The sequence below is a fragment of the Enhydra lutris genome, unplaced genomic scaffold, assembly GCF_002288905.1.
Source record: "Enhydra lutris kenyoni isolate GAN:26980312 unplaced genomic scaffold, ASM228890v2 scaffoldscaffold23, whole genome shotgun sequence".
NCBI classification, from domain to species: Eukaryota; Metazoa; Chordata; class Mammalia; order Carnivora; family Mustelidae; genus Enhydra; species Enhydra lutris.
This window is the reverse complement of record NW_019154107.1, coordinates 1506079-1529805: the sequence shown is the minus strand read 5'-3', so window position 1 is coordinate 1529805 and position 23727 is coordinate 1506079. Positions and strand designations below refer to the sequence as shown.

The 23727-nt window shown below is 46.1% G+C and overlaps 1 protein-coding gene across 1 annotated transcript in view; it reads left to right on the top strand.

Annotated features, from left to right (window-relative positions):
• The window catches only part of LOC111150410 (mitogen-activated protein kinase kinase kinase 15), a 118079-nt gene that overhangs the window by 44270 nt on the left and 50082 nt on the right, over nucleotides 1–23727 (top strand). Inside the window, exons 6-7 of the mRNA XM_022507830.1 lie at nucleotides 1927–2033; nucleotides 19980–20150. Coding sequence (XP_022363538.1) covers nucleotides 1927–2033; nucleotides 19980–20150 — 278 coding nt within the window. The remainder of the gene's footprint in view (nucleotides 1–1926; nucleotides 2034–19979; nucleotides 20151–23727) is intronic.

The following is a 23727-nucleotide window of genomic DNA, read 5'->3' as shown; positions in this document are numbered from 1 at the left end:
TGTGGAGCACTTCCTTGGCCAGAGGAATTCAGTCCTCACAGGGAGCACTCTTCTACCAGGCGGTGGTTAGCTACCTTGTTTATAAACAAAAGAGGTATGTGGCCGGGTCATAGGTCCCTTAGCGTATCTGCTGTGCTGGTAACATCGGAGGTTTTGTCACATCAGACAGCCACTCTGGCCAAACCTCATTCACCGTACGGCTTGATAACAGGAGCTTAGAATCTAACAGTTTAGATGCACTTGAGGTGAGACATTGTTTCAAGCTCTTGGCAAATCCTCATTCATTTCATCCTCTCCCCGAGCTTATGGGATGAATACTCTGATTATCCCCGTTTTACAAATGAGGCACAGAGAAGTTAAGTAAGTTGTCCAAGGTCACACAGCAGTTAACAAAGTCAGGATTCAACTGAGGCAATGTTGTCCTTGCTCTTTCCCTCTTCTGTGCTACTTTCTTTACGCCTTTGTCATTTTCTTCTTTGGGGATCACCGGCCATCAGTGACAGGGAGAGGAGGAGTAGCAGAGGCGCATCTAGGACCCAGGGCATGCAGAAGTTCACTTTAAAACAAGGATTGGGGCCTCACGAGGAGTGCTGGAGACCGAGTCTATGGGATGCGGTACCATGAAGGAAATGGAGTGCTTCCTCCCTCCAAGTTAAAGGCTGTCAAGTCATTTATAGGGATGCCTTGATGGGGGGCGGGGGGACGCAGGACACTGTGCCTTCCGTGCAGAATTCTACAAAGCTGTATTGGAGGTTGTTGACAACAGGTCTTTAAATCAAATTGAGGCACCCAGTTATGACCTGAACAAAGAAGAGTCAACTGCTGGGGTCTGCGAGCCCTGCTGATAAACAGGTACATCTAATTGACTTTAATAGCAGATGCTATTAGGGATTTTGACAACAGACCAACTGCTGGCCCGGGGGACAAGAGAATGCAAATGACCTTTTTTTGAAGTCTTTCTTCCCCCGAGCTTCTGGCTTCCTTCTGTCCTGGCCTTCACGTCTCTCTTGTTTTTATAATCTTCCATTGGTAGGACTCTCAGGCCCAGAGGTAAGCCAGAAGCTTCTTGGAATACACTGTCGCCTTTCCTTGAGCTCAGGACAGGCGTGCGGGATCTCAGTGGGCAGCCCTTCTCACCGAACTGTGGCTGGCTGGCAGTGAGGTGGCCAGTCACCGTGACTGGAAGCCTGGCTGAAAGGGTAGCAGATGGCAAAGCTCAGAGGGGACCCAGCTGAGACGAACACAGTAGCAATGTTTCCCTGGGTAATTATGCAGTGTAGAACTCTGGTTCTCAACCAGAGGACTTGTGGCTGTGTCTGGAGACCTTGTTGGTTTTCACGGCTCAGGGGCAAGGGCGAGGTGCAGCTTAACCTCCCAGAATGCCCAGGCCAGCCCCCACAAGCGAGAAGAATCCAGCCCCAAAAGGTCAGTCGTGCCAACGTGGAAAAATCCTGGTTCAGATGAATTCAGTTATTTGTGGCCAAATGGGAAGGACCTGGCGTGTTTGCTCTCTTCCCGTGCTCAGTGACTGTAAGATTTTCTGTGTGTTTATCTCGCACTTATCTTAACCCACAGCCCTGCTCGTGCTGTTAATTCTCCGGCGCTCCCAGCGTGTGATCTTTTTCTGGGCTGCCGGACTCACCTTGCCTCATCCCCTTGATCCTTTTGTGGCCTCTGATAGCAGGGATTCTTGGTGTGCCTTCTCTCACCTTCATTTTGGGTGGTTTTTTTGGTTTTTTTTTTTTTTTTTTTTAAATCTTATTCCTGTTGTGTTACAGGCTATAAATAACTTCACTAAAAGCTCTCTCTGTAGGGAAAGGTTTGTATTTAAATGCTGAGGCAGTCTTAGGTTGATAACTGTCCAGAAGAATCTGCGAAGAGCTGTCTGTCTCCCGATTTTCTCACCTTGGGACCTCTTGCCAACAGGACTATGACGCCATGGTGAAGCTCGTGGAGACCTTGGAAATGCTGCCCACGTGTGACTTGGCCGACCAGCATAATATTAAATTCCACTATGCATTTGCACTGAACAGGTAAGAGTGAGAGTGGACGTATAGAATTTTGAAACATGCTGCCTGTCCAGTTCTTCTTTCATTCTACCCTCACGGAGTCTGAGCCAGGCCAGGTGCTAAAAGGCCAAGGTTATGAAAAAGGGCAAGGCATCTGATCTTGGGGTTCAGGGATTTTGTGTTTGGAACATATACTCCAGCCGTGAGGTCGGACGTGTAACTAAAGCCTTAGAGGTTGGAGGAATAAATGCTTTGATGAGGGTTTGCCCCAAATGCTGTGGAAGCCTAGCAGAGGGAGGAAGTCTTTCCACCTGGGGCTTTTTTAAAGCATCTTCCCTGGGGGTTGGGTTTGGAATTCGTGGTAAGAATTACCTCACATGCAGAAGAGAGTGTGGGATGTGGCTGGCGAAGAGGCCGTTCTCCTTGGCCAGAGCAGAAATGGGAGCCTAGTGTTCTTTATGTGCAGTGGGCCTCCTGGGAACATCTGGAGCCACTAGAGTACAGTTTGCCGGGGAAGCACACACGTGCCCTGAGGCTAAGTGCGGAGGCTGCGGCTGTGTCTTGAAAGGATCTCTTATGCTCGAATAAGGGGTTGATATTATCTTGTGGACTGTGCGGGGCAAGTTTAAGCAACTAGATGACTGTTGTAGGATAAAAGAGGGTGCTCTCTTCATTTACTAGTATAATATGAACTTTGGAAGACAAAATACTGGGCTAGATGGAGTTGGTGAGACATGGAAATTCCAGCCTGGAGACCAGGAGCCTCAAGAGGTTGTGTGCCGAAGGGTAGGGGGTTGGTATTAGTTAAGATGCTGTAACAAAGGGACCCCGAGTGCAGTGGTTTGAGTAAGACGGAAATTGCTCTCCCACCTAGCAGTGTAGCAGTGAGTGGGCCAGACGAGTGGCTTAGCCCTGCTCCAGGAGTTGTTCAGGGACCTGGTTTCTGACCATTTTGTAGCTCTTGAATTTGCAAAAATGTTATCCTCTTCTGGTTGAAGCTAGGTCACTGCGGGTCTGTATTCCAGCCTGTGCAAAAGGAGAAAAGACTGAGAGTTCAGGACAATTTCCTTTAAAGCATATAGAATTAGCACGGGGTGGGGTGGGGGGGGCACTTCTACTCCCATTCCATTGGTGAGAGCATAGTCACATGACCGCACATAGCCAGAAGGGCAGTTGGGAAATGTAGTCTCTACCTGGTCAGCCATGTGCACCTTCAAACTCAGCTACTGTGGATTTGGAGGATGATAACTAGAAGTTGGCCAGGTTGAACCTCACAAAATCCCTGGTGCGTAAATGTTCTAGCCCTGCCATCTCCCTTCCCTGGTCGACGTCTTCCACAGGGAGTGAATAAAGTGAGCATAGGAGGTGACCCGAGCGAGAGGACTGTTGCGTCTGGTCTCTCAAGAGTCTTGGCTTGGCTTCAGCAGCTGGATCGGGCTACACGTTGTGGGCTTGCCATGGGCAGCATCGGCAGGACAGCGCGTGTGTTCAGGCTCCCGTGGCTTCGGGAGTCTCCTCGTGCTCATGACGTCACATCTCTCTTTGATAACGAAGCAGGATGTATGCACAGTGAAATGCATAGCTCTTAAGTACACGATTCGATGCCTTTTGATAAATGGACGCACAGTGTAAACACCACCCCATCTCGATATAAAACAGGTCTACGCCCTCAGAGAGCTCCTTTGTGCTCCTCTGCAGGCGATCCCCACCCCTTCGTAGGCAGCTGCTGTTGTAACAGCTGTCCGCATAGATGAATTTTTCCTGTCCTGGAACTTCATATAAGTGGAATCACAGCATACTCTGTTGCGTCTGTTTTCTTCACTCGGTGTCACATGCGTGTTGTTGGCTGTGTCGCAGCTCGGTGATTCCTGTTGCTACAGGATAGTCCATTGTACAGATCGGCCACAACTGAGCTCTCCTTGGGGCTTGTTCTCAGTCTGGGGTGCTGAAGAACAGTGCTGCTGCGGATAGACTTGTGCGTGACTTGTGTACCTGCACGGCACGTTTCTGTTGGGTACATAGCCGGCGTCCTGCTCTGGTGGATCCCGGCGAACAGTGACAGGATTTTTATTCATTTCAATTTATAAGGATTAAATGAGTTACCACTGGTGACATTCCTGGAAGAATGCCTGGCATACCATAAGTGCTATTTAAAAAAATGCTTTGTTAAATACAAACGAAGAGGGCCATTGGAGTGAATCGCCACCGTGTCTTGTCCCAAACGGGGTAGAGGTAACTGTAGTCGAACGGAACAGTCCGATTGCCATCCACTCGATGTAATAAAAGAGAAAACCAATTTGTGAAATGGAAAACCAGTATCTAAGGGAAATCGATGTGGCAGGATGAAGTGATCCCAAGACCAGCGTCTTTCCAGTTTGGAAGCGGAGTAGCTGGGATGCCCGCGCTGGAACCACGTTGCTCTCGGGTGGAGGCTGTCTTCCTCCTGGGCCCCGAGGAGACAGCGGCCCTGTCTTACAGGCCAGGCAAGGTGTCACCATATTCACAGTCGACTTCAGCACTGTGTACGGTTTCGAGAAACTTCATGGCATCACCTTCTGTCTATAAAGGGGAATATAGCAATGGACAGATGATTTTCCCGCATTGCAGTTGACCTTTACCGCTTAGAAAGGGGAACAAATCGTGGCCGTGAATTACTTATTAAAGCTTGGCAGCCTCAGATGGCAAGGGCTGTCCATGATTATGAAAGCTGGCTCGAGCATTCAGAAGCGTGTTCAGAGCTGCTTCAAGTCTGCTTTGAGCCATGAAACTGCTTGCCACTTGGTGGCGTGGAATCCTGTAGTTTCCTCGATTTGCTGTTGTTTTCACAGCCAGGACTTGATTCGGTATACAGCCAGAAGAACCTGACCAGGGATCCAGGCAGCAGGCAGAAAGCTAGTCTGGAAGAAGAGTACTTGAATCACAGTAGAAGGTTAGGAACACAACTCGCCTGCACAAAGTAGGAATGTTCTCGTATTCTACTCCCTGCGTCTTCGGGGCAAGACTGCCAACTCCAGCAAAACATAACTCCTTCTTGAGTTCCTCAGTATGTGGAGGGGAGGCTGAACACATGATATGCTGGTTGGAATATCTGATGTGTCACTCTATAAATAAGGGGAGTGATAGAGGAAAGTCCCTTGTAGTGCCTAGAAATGCGTGCAGGGGTGGCCGATGAGTGTTAGAGAATCCAACCGGTGCCAGGGAGGCTGCAGTCTTGTTCCAGAACCTCCAGCAGTCGGCTCACCCTTAGCCCCTGGGGCTGTCCAGCCACATCCTTGCCTGGGTAGAGGGACACACATCCTCAGGAGGGCCGTGTGGGCTCCTTGTCCCTGCCATAGCTGCCAGCGTCCTTTTCTTGGTCTCTTCAGTTTCTGTTCATGGTTCGATCTTGCCATCCTAAGTCGTGCATTTCTATGACCTTTCTTTATTGGGTGTTAGTCAGAAGTAGCAAAATGATGACCTTTCCCCACTTGTATAGTGCATCGGCCTCCAGGTCACTAAAATCGTGTGGCAAAAGGGGAACACACATTTGTGTGATCATTTTCCTGGCCGTGAAGAGAAGCACAAATCCTGTGCACTGAAAAGTAGTCATCTGGTCCAAACCCTTCATTTTATTTTATTTTTTAAAATTTTTAAAGATTTCATATATTTATTTGACAGAGACACAGTGAGAGAGGGAACACAAGGAGGGGCAGTGGGAGAGGGAGAAGCAGGCTTCCCGCCAAGCAGTGAGTCTGATGTGGGGCTCGAACCCAGGACCCTGGGATCATGACCTGAGCTGAAGGCAGACCCTTAATGACTGAGCCACCCAGGCGCCCCCAAACCCTTCATTTTAGGAGGAAGAAAGAGAGAAAGGCAAGGGCCTAGGATCTAACGGCCGATCAGTGAGACATCTGGAGCTGGAGCGCCCCAGCTTGAGCACAGTGCTCTGGACACACTCGCTTAGTAATGTCACGGCATCATCTGTGAAACTCTGCCCAGAAAGCTTTCTCTTATTTCCGTTTCCCTGAAGGACCTGAAGAAATCCTGGGCCTCTTGGACCTGTAGCGCCATCTTTTTACATGTTTTGCTCTGTCATATATGCTGAGAGCATAGATGGTAGCTGAAGGCTGAAGGCACTTTCATGATATGTACTTTTTATACGAGAAGACCAGTTGCAATGTTTTTCTGAGAAATGGACCATCTCCATGTGTTCTGAACAGTGGCCTTGCCAATAATACGTATTTTTCCTTTTGAAATACTTAACCCAAAGGACTTAAACTGCTTCCTTCAGTCCTCTCCCCAGCCTCCTTGGGCCCAAGAGAGCTTCCTTTTCTGACCAATTTCTCTCCCTTTTGTCCCCACATCTCCTGACTTCTGTGTCAGGGGAGTCCTTTGTGCTGAAGAAGACCGCTCATGAGGGTTTCCTAAAGTTAACGAGTGATGGAAAAAGATAATCACACAGGTTATATGCTATGCACACACACTTAAACAGTTTAAGAGATACTTCAAAACCACTCTGCTAAAGAGGAACCCTCCTACACTGCTAGTGGGAATGCAAGCTGGTGCAGCCACTCTGGAAAACAGCATGGAGGTTCCTCAAAAAGTTGAAAATAGAGCTACCCTATGACCCAGCAATCGCACTACTGGGTATTTACCCTAAAGATACAAACGTAGTGATCCGAAGGGGCACGTGCGCCCGAATATTTATAGCAGCAATGTCCCCAGTACCCAAACTATGGAAAGAACCTAGATGTCCATCAACAGATGAATGGATAAAGAAGATGTGGTATATATACACAATGGAATACTATGCAGCCATCAAAAGAAATGAAATCTTGCCATTTGCGACCACGTGGATGGAACTAGAGGGTATTATGCTTAGCAAAATAAGTCAATTGGAGAAAGACAACTATCATATGATCTCCCTGAGATGAGGAAGTGGAGATGCAACATGGGGGGCTTGGGGGTAGGAAAAGAATAAATGAAACAAGATGGGATTGGGAGGGAGACAAACCATAAGAGACTTTTATTTATTTTTTTAAAAGATTTTATTTATTGGACAGAGATCGCAAGTAGGCAGAGAGGCAGGCAGAGAGAAAGGGAGGAAGCAGGCTCCCTGCTGAGCAGAGAGCCCAATGCGGGACTCGATCCCAGGACCCTGAGATCATGACCTGAGCCGAAGGCAGAGGCTTAACCCACTGAGCCACCCAGGTGCCCCCATAAGAGACTTTTAATGTCACAAAACAACTGAGGGTTGCTGGGGGAAGGGGGTAGGAAGAGGGTGGTGGGGTTATGGACATTGGGGAGGGTATGTGCTATGGTGAGTGCTGTGAAGTGTGTAAACCTGGCAATTCACAGACCTGTACCCCTGGGGCTAATAATACATTATATGTTTATAAAGAAAAATTATAAAAAAAAAAAACCACTCTGCTGTTCAAAACCCATAAAACTGTGGACTGCATTGCCAGGGAAGAAATGAGGATAATGGTAATTAATGAGATGGGTTTTTATAATTGCAATTCCAGTATAGCTAACATACAATGTTGTATGGGTTTCCAGTGTACAAGACAATGATCCCAGGCTTCCATCCATCACCCAGTGTTCATCACGACAAGCACACTCCTTCATCCCCGTCACCTGTCTCACCCATCCACCTCCCACCCCAATAACCGGCAGTGTGGTCTCTAGAGTTACGAGTCTCTTTCTTGGCTTGCCTCTCTCTCTCTTTTTCCTTAGCTCACATGCCAAATTATGAAAGCAGCCTCCGTGTCCATCAATAGATGAATGGATAAAAAAAGATGAGGAGTGTGTGTGTGTGTGTGTGTGTGAGAGAGAGTTTGTGTGTGTGTGTAATGGACTATTACTCAGCCATCAAAAAGAAATCTTGCCATTTGCAGTGACATGGATGGAACTAGAGAAGAGAGTGTAATGCCAAGCAAAATAAGTCAGTCAGAGAAAGACAAATACCATATGATTTCACTCATATGTGGAATGAGATGGTTTTGAGAATTAAGTAAGAGTATCTTAAGTACAAAACTTAGTACCGTGCTGGGCACATGGAAGAAGCTGAATGAATAAGAGGTGTCCTTCTGTTTCCTGACGGAGAATTCCAACCCTCCGGGTTAGATCACCTTCAGCGATGGTGTCTGAGGAAGGCTTCTTAAGAAGAGCTGGAATCTAGAAGGCCATTTGGAGTAAAATGTGAGGTGTCCTGAATCGCTTCTGAGTTCTTCCAAGGAGAAGTCTGTTGACCGGGAAACTTTGCGTAAAGTTATGGAAATGGTCACACATGACCTGGGTCCTGCCTTGCCTCCTGTCCTCTTCCTGGTTCACTGCCCTGTCGCCACCCTCCCCTGCCTTCAGTTCATAAGAGGGGCAGGCTGTTCTCCTCGGGGGTGTTGCCTCTGTCTGGAGTGTTTGTTGCTTTCCAGACCAAATCCGATGCTCCTTCAGGGTCTAGCTCAGTGTCTCTTTCCTTAGAGGTTGGGTTGCAGAAAGTACCATTACCTGCAAGCAGTGTCCTTGCTGTTACACATTCTCATAGCACCTGCTCCTTTCCCTCGTAGCACTCATATTTCTGGTTCCATTCGAATATTTATCATCCCTCCCACCAGACTAAATCTGGGGCTGGGGGCAGGAGCCATGGTCTACCTGTGCCTACGGCCGTTGTGCCCCCCCCCCACAGAGTTGGTGCTCAGTAGGTATTCGTTGAATGGGTGTATGAATGAATGAATGAATGACTCTGTGATCTGCCATGGTCTACAGTGGGAGGAGATCTGTATGGTGATACCTGGGTCCTTAGAGTGAAGGGATTGGTGTAGTAGAAGGCAGATCTATTGAATTTTTCTGTATATGTGCGAAAACAATATCTAAGTCCTACACAGGCAGTGTCTACAGAAAAGTATAAAAGCAGAATTACTGGTAATACCGCCATCACAGTAGGGCTTGGCCCAAAGCCGGCAATCCAGAAAAGTGAAGGGCTGCAGAGGCTAGGTCAGGGTCAACAGCGATGGGCATTTTCCTAGCGTGGGATCCCAGGTGTCAGTCAAAGTGGGATAAGACACGAACTCAGAGGGGAATTGGTCTGCATCACCAAGGAAACCTGTGCCTTCTTGGTGACTGTGTGTTAGGGTAGGGTAACTGCTGTCACAAGTAGCGCGGCAATTTCAGTGCCTTAACACGAATGACGCTTGCGCGTCGTTGCAGCATAACGTACATCCAGTCCAGTGGGCGTATTGTGCTCGGGCAGTCTCTTCTCCAGGTGATTGACAGTCCACTGTCCTCCCATCTTGACACTCCGCCCTCCCTTCAGTCCCTAGCTCTCCTTAAAGCCGGCTGATGAGAAAAACGAGACCATGCTGAATTGCCAGGGAGGGTGTGGGTGTGGGAACAGCTTTCCTGAGACCTAATTCACCCACCATACAATTCACCCATTTAAAGAGTACAAGCCCGTGGTCTTAGTATATTCAGAGTTGGGTAACCACCACAACCAATTTTAGAATATTTTCATCATTCCTGCCCCCAAAACCCTGAACTCATTACAAGCCACTGGTCCCCCATCAGCCCTCAACTCCCCTCCCCAGCCCTCAACAGCCACAGTTTTGTTTGGCGATCCGTTAGCAGTCACTCCCTACCCCCCGCCTCACAGGCTGGCCTAGGACACCACTCCTCTGCTTTTTGTCTCTGGATTTGCCTATTCTGGACACTTCGTATGAATGGAATACTATGATAAGAGAGCTTTTCTGGCTGGCTTCTTTCGCTTAGCATCCTGTTTTCGGGGTTTGCTCATGTTGTAGCATGTGTCAGTACTAAATTTCTGTGGCTGAGTAGTATTCGATCGTACTGCTGGAACCCCTTTTATTTATTCATTTGTCAGCCGATGGCCTTGTGGGTTGTTTCCACTTTCTGGCTCGACCAGGGAGGTTTGTCTGAGCCTAGTCAGGAAGTAAGGTTCGTTACTCGATAGCGTGTTTCATTGGCCAAAGTTCAGTCTCGCGGCCCAACCCAACTGCAAGGGAAGTTGGGAAATTTTGTGTTCTGGCTGAGGGCCCAGGAAAAAAAAATAAAGGGGTTTTAGTGAACACATCCTAGTCTCTACTGCAACTTGCAAATAAGGCGTAGAGTGGAAGCGGATCCCTCCACGTGGGATCCCTGAGAGTGTGTCGTCAGGACCAAGAGTGCAGACGGGACTACTTCTCACCTCCTGCTGCTTTTGTGAAAAGCCAGCCTCAGAAGTGCCCAGCTCCCCATCGGGGCCTGCCCCTTCCCTGCTTCCCTGCTTCCCTGTAAAGCCCAGCCTTTAAAGCTGTTGCTTGGTGGTCCCAGGAGACTAGAAAAAGTTGTGATGATGGGGGCATGGATGGGATGATTTAATAGTGGTTCTACCCCTGATACATGTCTAGGTCCTGTTTCTAGAGTCGGACAACAACCTTTCTGCTTCATTCATGTGTCTCTTCGGCTCTGGGCATTGTCCACACTCGAACCCAGGTTACCCCTAACTGTTCTTTCACCTTATGTAAATATGAGGCATCTGGCCAGAGTAAGGCACCTGCTTCCTTGGGGCAGGTGTATTTCTGTCATGATCTAATCAGGAAACAGAAACGTCTCTCAGTATTTAAAATAGAGGAAATTGACTATATAGAATTGATTACATGGTTGTTGGCAGAGCTGAGTAGCCAAACAGGGAACCACGGCCCCTCAGAATTCACATTGGCAGGAGGCTGCTGCCGTCCCTCCTTTGGCTGGAGGGACACAGGAAAGAGGTGATGTGGTCAGAATCTAGGAGCCGGGATCCCTTGGAAGCATTACAAGCCAGCCTGTCAGCAGGTAAGTCTACAGAAGAGACGCGGCTATTGCTACAGCCACCGCACGAAACACACCAAAACCAGGAGAACGTACTCCGGCTGCTTTGTCCTGGCCCTGCCAGTGCTTGTCCGCCCTGGTCCTGCACGGGCTGTTCGCAGCTGGCAGTCAGGTCTGGGAGCCTGAGAATCAGCCTGGAGGAGCTCACTGCCCCGGGACACAGAGAGAAGCAGGTGGCAGAGGAACGTATCTGAGGGCAGAGAGCAGTGATTGGCCCAGCAGGACACTTTCAGAAACACTGATCGGTTTCTACATCTTTTTAAAACCACCTTTATCAAGGTTTAAGGGACAACAGACATACACTAAGATGTACCCACTTGAAGTGCTCTGTTTGATGGATCTGGCCAAATAAGTATGCCCGTGCCACTACCACCGAGATCAGAGACAGAAGGTTTTATCCCTCAGAGTACCCCTGTGCACTTTTCTGGCAGCCCTGCCCCCATCCTTTTCCGGCCCCAGTTTGGATAATGGCGACTGACCCACATCCAGGTCACTGATCTTTTCCTCTCAGAGTGTCCAAATCTGATGTTAGGTCCTTTCAGTGCCACTTTTTTTTTTTAAATTCAGTTTTAGGGTTTCTACTGATTTGTTTTTTTGAGAGTTTCCATTTCTCTCACAAAATAATTCTTCACCCATATGTATTTATGTGTATATAAACAATATATTTATAATAGTTGTAAGTTCTTATCAGTTTTAGTAACAGTCATTTCTGGTTCTAGTTCTATTTTTTATCTTGATTATGAGCCACATTTTCTTCTATGTGCACATCCTAATTTTACTGTATTCTAGACATTTTATCTAGAAGAACCAAGGAGACTGAAGGATAACTTGTTTTATTTATTGTCCTGGATATATCTGAGCCCTTTCTTAGGTCTGGCAATTAGCATATATGACTGATTTTTTGTGTTTCTCTTAGAGAATGGCTGGGTTGGTCCTGGACTCCATTTTCAGCCATTAACTCATGATTAGCCCAACCCCCACCTCTCGTCTCTCTACGACCTTTCTGGTCTTGTCCGTATTTGAGCAGGGAGGATTTGGGGCTGCTGTTCCTCATATCTTTGGATTCGTTTTCGCAGAGACCCATGTCCGAGGGCTCTGATAGTGCGTGTGGTATCTTTCACTTTGAGCTTCTCCTGCACTGTGGCTTTCTTGGCAAAATACAAGGGGTAAGCTTGCTGCAAGAGAATTCTAACACAAAAGCAAAAGGTTTTTGCTTGGGGACACTTCTAGATGCCGTTCTGTCCCATCAGCCCATGCTTTTGACCAAAACTTTGCGGATTTTCTCCTTGTCCCTGTGAAGCTTCTCTGTCAAAGACTCACTCTTCCATTTGGCAGTACCTAGAGCAGGTCCCCAGCATGCAAGCTATCGTGGTTCTTGGCTCACCTCTGAGAGCATCGTTGTTGTTCTCTGGAATGAGTTAATCAAGGAAGTTCTTCCTCCCCTTCGGCATGGTTTAGGGAATGGTCCAGGCTTGGACTGTTGCTGTGGGAGTGGAAGGACTTTCTCAGTCTTGTGATTGGAAGCAGGCATCTCTTAAAACGTTTTTGATGGACCACCTAAGACAGCGTTGGTCCTAGAAAGGACTCTGGTCTAGTGAGACGTTTTACTGGTTAATTCTGAGAGCCTGATTTGGAGAAAGATTTTTTGGAACTCTCTCCCACCCTATGAACTTTCTCTTAAAGACGCATGATGTAGGAAAGATAGAAAAGCAGACAGGATGCTTAGTGACAGGTGACATGTGAAAGCTCTGGCCCACTGTAGCCCGCAGTCGCCTTGTGAGGTAAGCAAAGTCAAACATGGTTTACATGTGAAGATCTGAGGCACAGAAAAGATAGTAAATGCTATGAAAAATAACCAGAATCTAGCTGTAAAAGTTCCCAGGCCAGTGTTGTGGTTTTTTTTAGTTTGGGTAGCTTACTGCATAAATAATAGATATGTTTATATATTTTTGCGAAAAACTGGGGGATGGGGAAATGTTGAAAGCAATTGTCCCTTATAAATCTATTCTCTAATCCTACCTGTGTTGCCGAAGTTCTCTCTCTCAGCACTTTGCTGTATATCTTTGCATCTTTCTGTGCATTTACGTAGGCCTCACTATGTCCCGCTGCAGGATTTCGAGAATACAGGGCCGTGTAGGGGATGCTCTGTCATTGTGCTCGCTCAGCCATCAGTGGATGAAGATGGTTTCGTGTTCAGTACGGCTCAGTTTGCCATCCATGTAACAGACATTGGTTGAGCTCCTACTGTGTGCTAGACTGCGCTCTAATCCCTGGGGCATAGCAGTAAACGGACCAGACAGAAAAACCCCTCCCTCTTGGAGCTTACGTGCTCAAGTGGGAAGAGATGATAGAAACTAAGTAAAACTATTAAAACAGGTTAGGGTGATAGGGAGGCTGGTGGGGCCGATTACATGTATAAGCTGAGTGCTCAGAGAAGACTGGTTTTATGAGAGAGTGACATGAAGAAAAAAGAGAAACGGATGAGGAAGCATACCATGTAAATATATTGGGGAGGAACATTCTAGAAGGTTCCAGGGAACAACGTGGAATGGCAGAGAGGCTTGTGCAGCTGGAGCCGAGTAGGTGATGGGAGTGGATAGTGCAATAAGTGGGAGCCAGATCTTCTAGAATCTTGCAGGCCACTGAAAGAAGATAGGTATTTGCTCTGACTTGGGAGCCCTGCAAGGGTGTCTTGTCAGGTTTGTTTTTGAGCTATGACTGATATATAACATTTCATTAGTTCAGGTGCATAGCATAATGCTGTGACATACGTACGTTTTGTGTAATGATCACAACAGTTAGTCTCTTTAACATCCATCCCCACACATAATTAGAAATATTTTTCCTATGATAAGAACTTTTAAGATCTCTCTTGGGAACTTTTTTTAAAAAGTAGGCTCTGCACCCAACATGGGGCTTGAACTCAAGACCCTAAGATCAGGAGTCACATGCTCTACCGACTGAGCCAGCCAGATTACCCCATGGAACTTGCAAATCTATAATACAGTGGTCACCATGCCGTGCACGAAATCCCCAAGACTCGCGTATTTTATACATGAAAGTTTATACCTTTCGACCCATTTCACCCACCACCCCCCACCCCCGGCAGCCACCGGTCTGTCCCCTGTATGTGTGAGCTGGATTTGGTTGGGTTGGGTTGCTTTTTTAGATTCCACATGTAAGTGAGATCATACAGTGTTTGTCTTTCTCTGACTTACTTCACTTAGCATAATGCCCTCAAGATCCATCCATGGTGTTGCAAATGGCACGAGTCCTTTCTGTTTAGGACTGATTCTCGGTTGTGTATGTGTGCCACACTGTTTACCATTCATCCACTGATGGGCACTTGGGCGGCTTGCAGGTCTTGGCTGTTATGAATAATGTTACAGCAGACGTGGGAGTGCAGGTGCCTTTTAGATCAGTGTTTTCGTTTCTTGTAGATAAATACCCGCAAGTGGGATTCCTGGGTTATATGGTAGCTCTGTCTTGAATTTTTTCGAAAATCTCCATATTGTTTTCCACAGTAGCTGCACCAGTTTGCATTCCCACCCACAGTGCATGAGGGTTCCCTTTTCTCCGCATCCTCGCCGACACTTGTCATCTCTTGCTTTTTGATTTTTTTTGTTTTTTATCTTCGCCTTTCTAACAAACGAGAGTTGATGTTTCATTGTGATTTTTGAATTGCGTTTTCCTGCTGATGAATGATGTTGACCATCTTTGCCTGCGTCTGTTGGCCGTCTTTACTACCGGCCTTCTTTATGCCTTCTTTGGAAAAATGTTTCTTCAGCTCCTCTGCCCGTTTTTTGAATCAGACTTCTTCTGCTATTGAGTTGTATGAGTTCTTTATCTATTTTGGATATTAACTCCTTGCCAGATACAGGATTTGCGTAGAGCGTTTTGAGTAGTGGAATGACACAGCCTGACTTAGTGTTTAGCTAGATCACTCCGACCGCTGTGTTGAGAACAGATTGTGGAGGAGTGAGGGTAGAAGTAGGAAATGACAGTTACTGGGACCAGGGTAGGAATGGTGGGGGTCATGAGGAGCAGGCCACTTTTGGATATGGCTGAAAATAAAAGCCAACACAATTTTTGGGTTGAATAAAAAGTGCTAATGGAATGAGGCATGACTCCGAAGTGTTCGGCATGGAAGACAGGAAGAGTGGACCGGGCATCATTAAATAAGGTGGAGAAGAACAGCTTTGATGGAACAATGAACTGTTGAGTTTTGGACACATCAAGTTTGCGATATTAGACATGCAAGCGAGATGCTAGGAAGGCAGCTGGATATGGAAGCCTGGAGTTCACAGGAGAGCTCTGGGCTGGAGATAGGAATTTGGGAGTCATCAGAATGTGGGTGGTTTGAAAATGCGGGACACTAGATGGGATCGCGAAGGGATCTAGTGTAGTTTCTGATAGAGAGGAGGGTCCAAGGCTTGGCTGAGGACACCTGCTCCGGTGTTAAAAAACTGGGAGATGAGGGGCGCCTGGGTGGCTCAGTGGGTTAAGCCTCTGCCTTCGGCTCAGGCCATGATCTCAGGGTTCTGGGATCAAGTCCCGCATCGGGCTCTCTGTTCCCTTCCCCCGCCTGTTTCTCTGCCTACTTGTGATCACTCTCTATCAAATAAATAAATAAAATCTTAAAAATTTTTTTTTTAAAAACCTGGGAGATGAATAGGGGCCAGAAAATTAGACTAAAGTAGAAGGAAAATCAGGATTGCGTGGTGCCCTGCAAGCCAAAGGAAAGTGGTCCAAGGAGGAAGGAGTGCTCAACTGTCAAGTGCGACTGGTAGGTCAGGTAAGACAAGGGCCGAGAAGTGGTCAGTGCTTTCAGCAGTGACCCAGGCCTACTGAGTCCGAATATCCGGGGTAAGACACGCTGATGGCTGGATCCCATCTCCAGAGAATGATTTAATTGGTCTCAAGTGCAACATCAATGCGGAGGTTTTTAAAGTTTCCCAGATGATTCTAATATGAAGCCAAGCTTACAATCTCGATCTTAAGTCGTATCTGTCTCTTAATGTGTGAAATGGCTTTCTGTGTTGCTGGACTGATTAAACATGGGAGTTTTTATCTATAGACCTATCCGTGTATACTTCGGGATCTGAGAATGATAAACAGATCTGAAAACTGGTGATTAACCACTAAAGGGATAAGCTATTTAGCACCTGTCCTAAAGCGGCTTATAAGCCAAGAATCACTTTGCTTTTCATTTTTTGCTAATGTTTGGTGTTTGTCTTTTTTTTTTTAATCCTAAGAAGACCTTTTGTTTTGAGTTATAAGGGTAAGTTTCAAGCTAATGAAAAAAATTCAAGGGAAATGTTGCTGTAAATGGTCCAAAGGAAACCAAACAAACAAATCCGAACCCAGATCAGTAATGAAGCATGTGGAGGCGCTAAGTACATTCTTCTCAGATCCTGAAATTCCATGCCTCAAAAGTTGGCTCATAACATATACAGAAATTTTGTACCTCATTAAAGTTTTAATCTTTTGTGTTTTCCTACCGCAGACCGTAGAAATTATTTAAATGCTCCAGTAAATTTGAATTGGGTTGGTATCTGTTGGCTCTTAAAAATGAGAAGGTATCATGGGTGGGCTGTTCATTTAGAGATCTGGTTTGCAGGCTGGTAAAATTGGATTCTATGGACAAAGAGCGTCGAGATCAAATATGTGAGAACAAGACCAATGTAGATGATAGAAAAAGTTAGAGTTGTAATACAGGCTTAATTACAGCAGCCTTCCAGAAGAATGCCAAGTGTCCAGATTAGCCCTTCTCAACCTGGGTTGGGTTCCACAGAGAATTCAACACTAAGACCTTAAGGCATCTATTGTATCAATAGAATGAACTCTGATGCATCCAGAGAATAGGGCTATCCGAGTACCAGACTTGGGAGAAGGGAGAAAACAGTCACTCAGATAATCAAATAATTTTCTCTGGAGCTAAATACGCTAGCAGATCCCCAGTTAAGGAAAGCTGTTTGAGGTACTAATCTGCTGTCCCGAATGATACAGTCGTTTTTTTGAGGTACAGGTCATCCAGAAAGAAAGCGTAGAAGAGCCTTTTGTAAAATTGCCAAGAAACTAAAAAGAATAATCTCTTTATTCATTTATTAGAATAGTTATCGGTAAAATATACGTAGGAACACCTTGTACAAATCCCAGCAATGATTTTTTTTGAACAATCTAATGTGTATCCTTCCAGATTTTGTGCACACGAACATATATGTGACTAGTGTTCAGTGCTAAGAATGGGATTGTGCTATTCATTTTGTTCAGCAGTTTTTTCCATAAACTTTATGGAAATTCTTCTATATAATCACATACAGACTTGCCTCTTTCTAAGGGTTGCATGATACTCCATCGTTTGGTTGTTACAGACTATATTTTACCATTCATATGTCACTGGACATTTGGGTTATCTCCAATTTTTCACTGTTAGGGGCAAAGCCATAATAAACATCTTTGTGCAAAAATTCTTGAATAAAAAGATATAGATAGGGGTTTTTCTATATTACAGATTCTAGAAGTGGAATTGTTGAGTCAGGATGGATTTTGACTTTTTTTGTTTTATAGAAATTTCAAACACAGTCAGAAGTATTGTGTGGAGCACTGGGTGTTCTATGTAAACAATGAATCATGGACCAAACACTACATCAAAAACTAATGATGTACCATATGGCGACTTACGTATCATAATTTTTTAAAATGTAGGAAATAATACAGGGAACCCCCACGTATCCCTTCTCCACTTCAGTACTTACCCCTGCATAGCCATTTTTGTTTCCTTCTCTCCCCATGCACTCCCTCCTACCCTAACACCAGAAGGATTATGAAGCCAAGACATTCCATTTTATCCATAGAGATTTCAGTATTGTCTGAGGGACAGTTTTACAAAACGTAGTCATGATTGTGTTTTACCTCAAGATGAGCAATAATTCCTCAGCATGAGTGTTCACATTTTCCCAGTTACCTCTCTCTTTAGTTTGATGTTTACAATGGGTTTGTTTGAGTTATGATCCAGACAAGGTCTGACGTGGCATTTGGTTGATAAGACTCTTACGTCTTCTTTGGTATAGAGGTTTCCTCTTCATCATTGTAATATAGTTGAAACGTTTCAATCCTTTATAGTTATTGTTCTTCCTAACGCTCACATTGTCCCTTCTTTGGCCAAAAACTGATTCTTGTTGGTTCTGCAGTCTTTTTCATACGAGCTTAGTAGCTTCCTCATGTCTTTGTATTAAGATGTTGCAGGATCATGTTAGACCTGTCTGGAGTCAGCTGTTCCTCCACGGAGTCCTGGCTCTGTGCCGCGAGACATGGTATTTAGAGACCCTAGTCAGGACTTGGGGGTTCTCATTGCTACTGAGTTGGTCTTTGTTTTGGTCCTTTTAGGTAAACTGAGCTAGGAAAACCACTTGGTGAATTCATGCTGATGTTCCAATTAAAATTTAGGACCATAGGCTTTTTACTGAATTTCTTGGATTTTATGTATCTCTGGTTCTTAATGATATTAACATCATTATTTTGTTGTATTCTTTACTACAAATAGGTGATACTTTCAAAATACCAGTACCATTATTATCACTAACAATAGGATTACTGGAAACTATTTAAAATTTCTTTGCATTTATGTTTTCTTCTTAGGTTATATGCTCTTAAGAAAATATGGTCAAATTGCTGTTTTAAAAAAATCACATGAATTAGTTTCTCTTTTGTGGGTGACCCATCAGCCACATGTGGAGGTTCATTTGTTTTGTTTACTACAGCTACAAATTCAGATGGTGTTTTTAGGAAACACTTAAATTTTTTAAATTTCATTTTTTTTATAATTGTGTAAAAAAACTTCCATAGTTTCCAAGACGAAACCAGAGAGGGAGACAAACGATAAGAGACTCTTAATCTCAGGAAACAAACGGAGGGTTGCTGGAGGGGAAGGTGGGTGGGAGGTTTGGGGGGCAATGGGTGATGGACATTGGGGAGGGTATATGCTATGGCGAGTGCTGTGAATTGTGTAAGACTGAGGAATCACAGACCCGTACCCCTGAAGCAAATAATACATTATATGTTACCAAAAAAAAAAAAAAAAAAACTTCCATAGTTTCAGTCAAATTAAAAAAGTGAATTTCTTTTCCTGTCCATTTTTTTTCCTCCCTCCACCTGTTGGTGGTCATTTTTATTCCTTTTGGTTTATCCTTTCATTTTGAGGAAATAAAAGCAGGTACATATCTCTATTCTCATGCCCCCTTTGCTTAAATAAAAAGGTAGCTTTCTGTACACAGTATTCAATACATAGCTTTCTGGTCTTAATGATATATCCTAGAGATCACTCCCTAGCAATAGTACGTAGAAATTACTACTCTTTACAAGTACTTACTCTCTTCTATTAGAAAATGAACATCGTTAGCCATAGTTGATTTCCTCAGTCTCCACAGCTGTCAGGCATTTGCTTCCAAACCTTCACAGGAAGACATAATATTTCACAGCCACAAACTCGGGTTATTTGGTGGGAAAGATTATTTTAACAATGGTCTAAGGAATCCACTACCCCTGGAAAATGAACATTTTTACCATATAATCTAATAAGCAAGAAGACTGATTTATGAATATAGAAACAATTTTCTAAATTTTCTTCTCTGTTGGACATAACATGAGACCAGAGGACAGGGACTACTAGGGTCTTGGCCTGTTTGAAGATGGCAAGCCATCTCAGGTCAAGAAATAAATTTCTCTTGGCTTTCTGGATTTGCAGGCCCTGCTGCTTTTCCAGAAGAATCTTTTGTCAGATTGTGTCGTCATCACAATTCAGCTTTGGCTTCTGAAATCCTTGCTGTTTGTCTAGCTACGGGAGGCTGCCGCGTTATTTTTTTCCCTTGCGGACACATCAGTCTGCATTTGCTTCCATCCACAGTCTAGGTCTCATTGACAGAAGGGACCAAGTGGGGGCTGTGTGTGACATTGTGAGATTTAATGGTGTGGGTCTGAAGCAGTTGCTATATTTGAACATAAAAAAATGAGTTAGATTTTGTTTCCTGCTAAAACACAGCATCCTTCTACCAGCCCTTAACAGAACGAGTGCATATGCTCCCAGGTCCTAATTCAGACATGTGTGATCTTTCTGCACAAATCTCTCAGGAGAAACAGTCCAGGCGACCGCGAAAAGGCTCTGCAGGTCGTGCTCCAGATTCTGCAGAGTTGTGACCACCCGGCCCCTGACATGTTCTGCCTGTGTGGGAGGATCTACAAGGACATCTTCTTGGATTCAGACTGCAAAGATGACACCAGCCGAGACAATGCCATCGAGTGGTAAACCTTCCTCCTAGTCAGTAGCACGAGCATCTCTGCAAGGGACAGAATTGCAGGGGCCAAGGATCTAGGTCTTGTCCATCTGAATGCCTGTCTGTCTGTCTGTCTGCAGGCAGTGGGGAAAAAAGGCATAGAAGTGGTTCGGGAATTTCCAGATGCCTTTTTCTGAAAGGAAACCATTAGAAACAGGTTTTTGTAGTGGTGACTTTCTTCCCATAAGTTCACTCATTTATAGGTACAAGAAGGAGGCTCAGCATGCTCCTTCCCAGCTCTTCCTGCCAGAACTTTGTTCTGCCACCATCAGGGCATTATCTTCTCAGTGAGCCCACCTGCCCGCCCTCCCTTTCTTCCTCCGTCCCACCCTCCCTCCCTTCCTTCAACAAATGTTGACTGAGGGGTTACTGTATGCCGGCAACTTTTCTAGGTGGTGGGGATAAGGACACAGCAGACATAGACAAAAATTCTGGCCCTTGTGGACCTTGCATGGCTGGTAAGGGAAGTCAGACAAAGAAATAGAGAAGAACCGGATGTTACCTGTTAATGAGGGCTCTGGGGGTGAGCTCATCAGGGAGGGAAGGAGGCTTGAGAGGAGCTGGAGGCAGTCTCTGCTAGGGTGGTCAGGGAAGGTGAGTAAAGACGTGAAGGCAGTGAGGTGAGCCTTAGAGAGAACCGTAGAGAAAGTGTTCTGGGAATAGGGGCCAGCAGGGGCCAAAACCCACAGGGGGAACTTCCCAGTCATGTTTAGGGATGGTGAGGCATGAGTGAGGGGAGAGTGGCACGAAACGGGAGAGGAGAAGACCCTTGAACTCTGAGGGAGATGATGTGACATCAGAGCACTCTGAGCAGAGCAGGGACGAGATCTGACGTGTTTTCACCAGTGCGCTCTCACTGTTACGCAAAGAATATATTTTCGGGGTCTATCAGCTATCATTTGCTGCATAACAAACACGTCCAAAAGGAATGGCTTCAAAGAGTGGTTTATAATTTTTCATGACGCTGTGCATTCGCCAGGCTGCTCCTTGGCTGGTTCCCCTCCTGATGTGCTGGGCTCACTCCTGAAACAGGTCAGCTGAAGGCTCAGCGGGGCTGGAAGGTCCAAGATGGCCTCCCACGCGTTTGGCAGCTGGGGCTGGGGTTGGAGGTGCCCCTCTGTTCTCTGTGGTTCTGACCCTGGCCGACGGGCTTTGTCAGGCGGTGGGCAGCATTCTCAGAGAGTTAAGGCGGAGGCTTCGGCTCCAGAGCTCCCGAGAGGGCAGTTGTGCCATGTGCTCTTGGTCACACCACAAGCAAGTCACATGGTTAGCCCCAATTCAAGGGGGTGGAGAGATGGACTCGAGCCATGGCGGGGAAGAGTGACAAAGGCAAATGTGTAGTGGGATGAGGAGGAGTCGTGGCTATTAAACCACCCAGCACAAGGGCCAGGGCCGCAGTAGGGAACAGCTAGGAGACGACTGTGGTAGTTCAGGGAAGAGTTGGTGGTAACTTGAACCAGGGCGGTGCTGACAAACATGAGGAGATGCCAGAAGCCGGACTTGTGTTGAAGGTGGAGCCCGTAGCTTACCTCATCTGCTTCTGTCACAGGCGCTCTAGACATGGCTGCCCCACTCTCCGTTCTGCTTCCCTTTCCCTCTCCTCCTCTGGCTCTGTCCAGCTCTGTCCTCTCCCCTCTTCTCTCCATCCACTCTCTTCGCTGGTGATCCCTGACACTCCCACACCTAGAACCGATCTGCAACCCCACCTGCGCCCTGAGCTTTGGCCCCACGTCACCCCCTCTTTGTCCCACCTGAGGGTGGCGCTGCTCTCTGAGGGGCAGTGTACCCAAGGCTAACATCCTTCTCTCCACTCCACATGGGGTGGCTTCCAGGGCCTTGTTTATTACTACCACTCTTCAGCCTCTTCCGCTTACACCTTTTGTGAATGTTTGCTGACTTTCACTCACCTCCTGATGCGGTCGGGTCCTGGTTCCAGCCCCTTTCCATGTCTTCCCTCACTGTCCTCTCCACAATCCTGTTTGGTGCCTTTTTTTTTTTTCTTTCCACTTTCCTGCCAGGAATGTTCTCACAATATCCCACGTAGGCTCTCTGCTGGGTGTCTCTAAAGCTTAGCCATCAAGAGATCGAACCAGCATTCCTTATTCCTTCTAAAGCTCAGAGACCCACTGTGGGCTCCCCTTTCCCCATTAAAGAAAAATTCAAACTCTTAGATCGCCATTCTAGGTGCTCTGCAGAGAAAGCACGTAGAAATTCTCTTTTTTTGATAGTTGTGTGTGGGGATCTTACTATCTCCTCCATAGTATAGGCTTGTGGAGGGCAGGGACCCCATTTTATTCTTAGTAAATTCCCAGCGGTACCTAATGCACTGTTGTGCTAGGAGTCGCTTGGGGTGTTGAAGGGGAATTCATGTCGGGTAGGGCCAAAGTAGGAAGCTGTGTTCCCACTACCAAGAATTCAGCCCCCAGGTCAGGAGATGACTGCCTGTGGCTATTTCAAGAAAGTCCCAGGAGCCTTTCTCCATCCACTTGAGAAGGTGGTGGGTCTAGGAGGCAAATGAAGCTTAGTCAGATTCTGGGGTGTAGCTCCGGTGAGACCTTGGGATCATCTGACCCATGTGCTCCGGTAGTGAGCTGTAACTTGTGGCTGCGGGAGTTAGGGAGCTGGGAAGAGGCAGACCTGGGACTGCGGTCCTGACTCCACATTCAAGTCTTGTCAGCCCCAAAGCTGGGCCTGTTGGATTTATAGATGAGAGGCAGAGAGAGGTCTCCCCTCTCCCCAGATAACTTTTGATTGTAAAAGAAGGTGGGGAAAAAAAATCAAATATCGTGGGATAAGGTATTGAAAATCCCCAAAACATAATGGGGTGGGGTTCAATTTTATTGGAGTTTTGTTGGCTGGGGTTGGACCAACTTTCTTAGCATTCTCTGGTCCATCTGACCATAGTCCTGTCATGCCCCGAAGTTCACAAAGCTGAAATTTAACAGACTTAAATGATAAGTTCTCCCTTCCACAATGAGTATTTTCTTGGTGTTTAATCCTCTTGCTGTGGCACAGGTGATCGAGTTCCTCCTGGTTCACAAGTCTTTGCTCTGAACTGTGTCACTAAAAGACATTCATGGTCATTACTTCGTCGATCAGATTCTTTTTTTCTGCAGTCAGGATAGTCCTACCCGCTCATGGAAGGGAGAGCAGCTTTCTATGTATAGAAAAAAAAAATAGAGAACTAAAATGGCACTCTTCAAACTTTGGAATAAAAAATAGTATTCTCTGGGATAATGCTCTTTTGCCTCCGGCTCCTTCTCCCACTTGACGCCACGACTCTCAGAGTGATCTTGGGGCTGGGTTCCGGCAGCCCCGCTTCCTCCAGGAAAAACGGACCTCAATTTTGTGATAAAAAGCGAACAAACAGCCTGCAGAGTAATAGCCTGCAATCGATGGAATTGCTCTATAAGAACAAAAATGCTCCACGTACAAGCGGAGTCTCGCTTTTAAGATGAGATTTAGACATCCTGTCGCGGTCTCCTTTTGTGGGTAGGGTTATAAAAAGTTTTATGTTTCTTTTTGCACTTTAACGTCCTCATCTC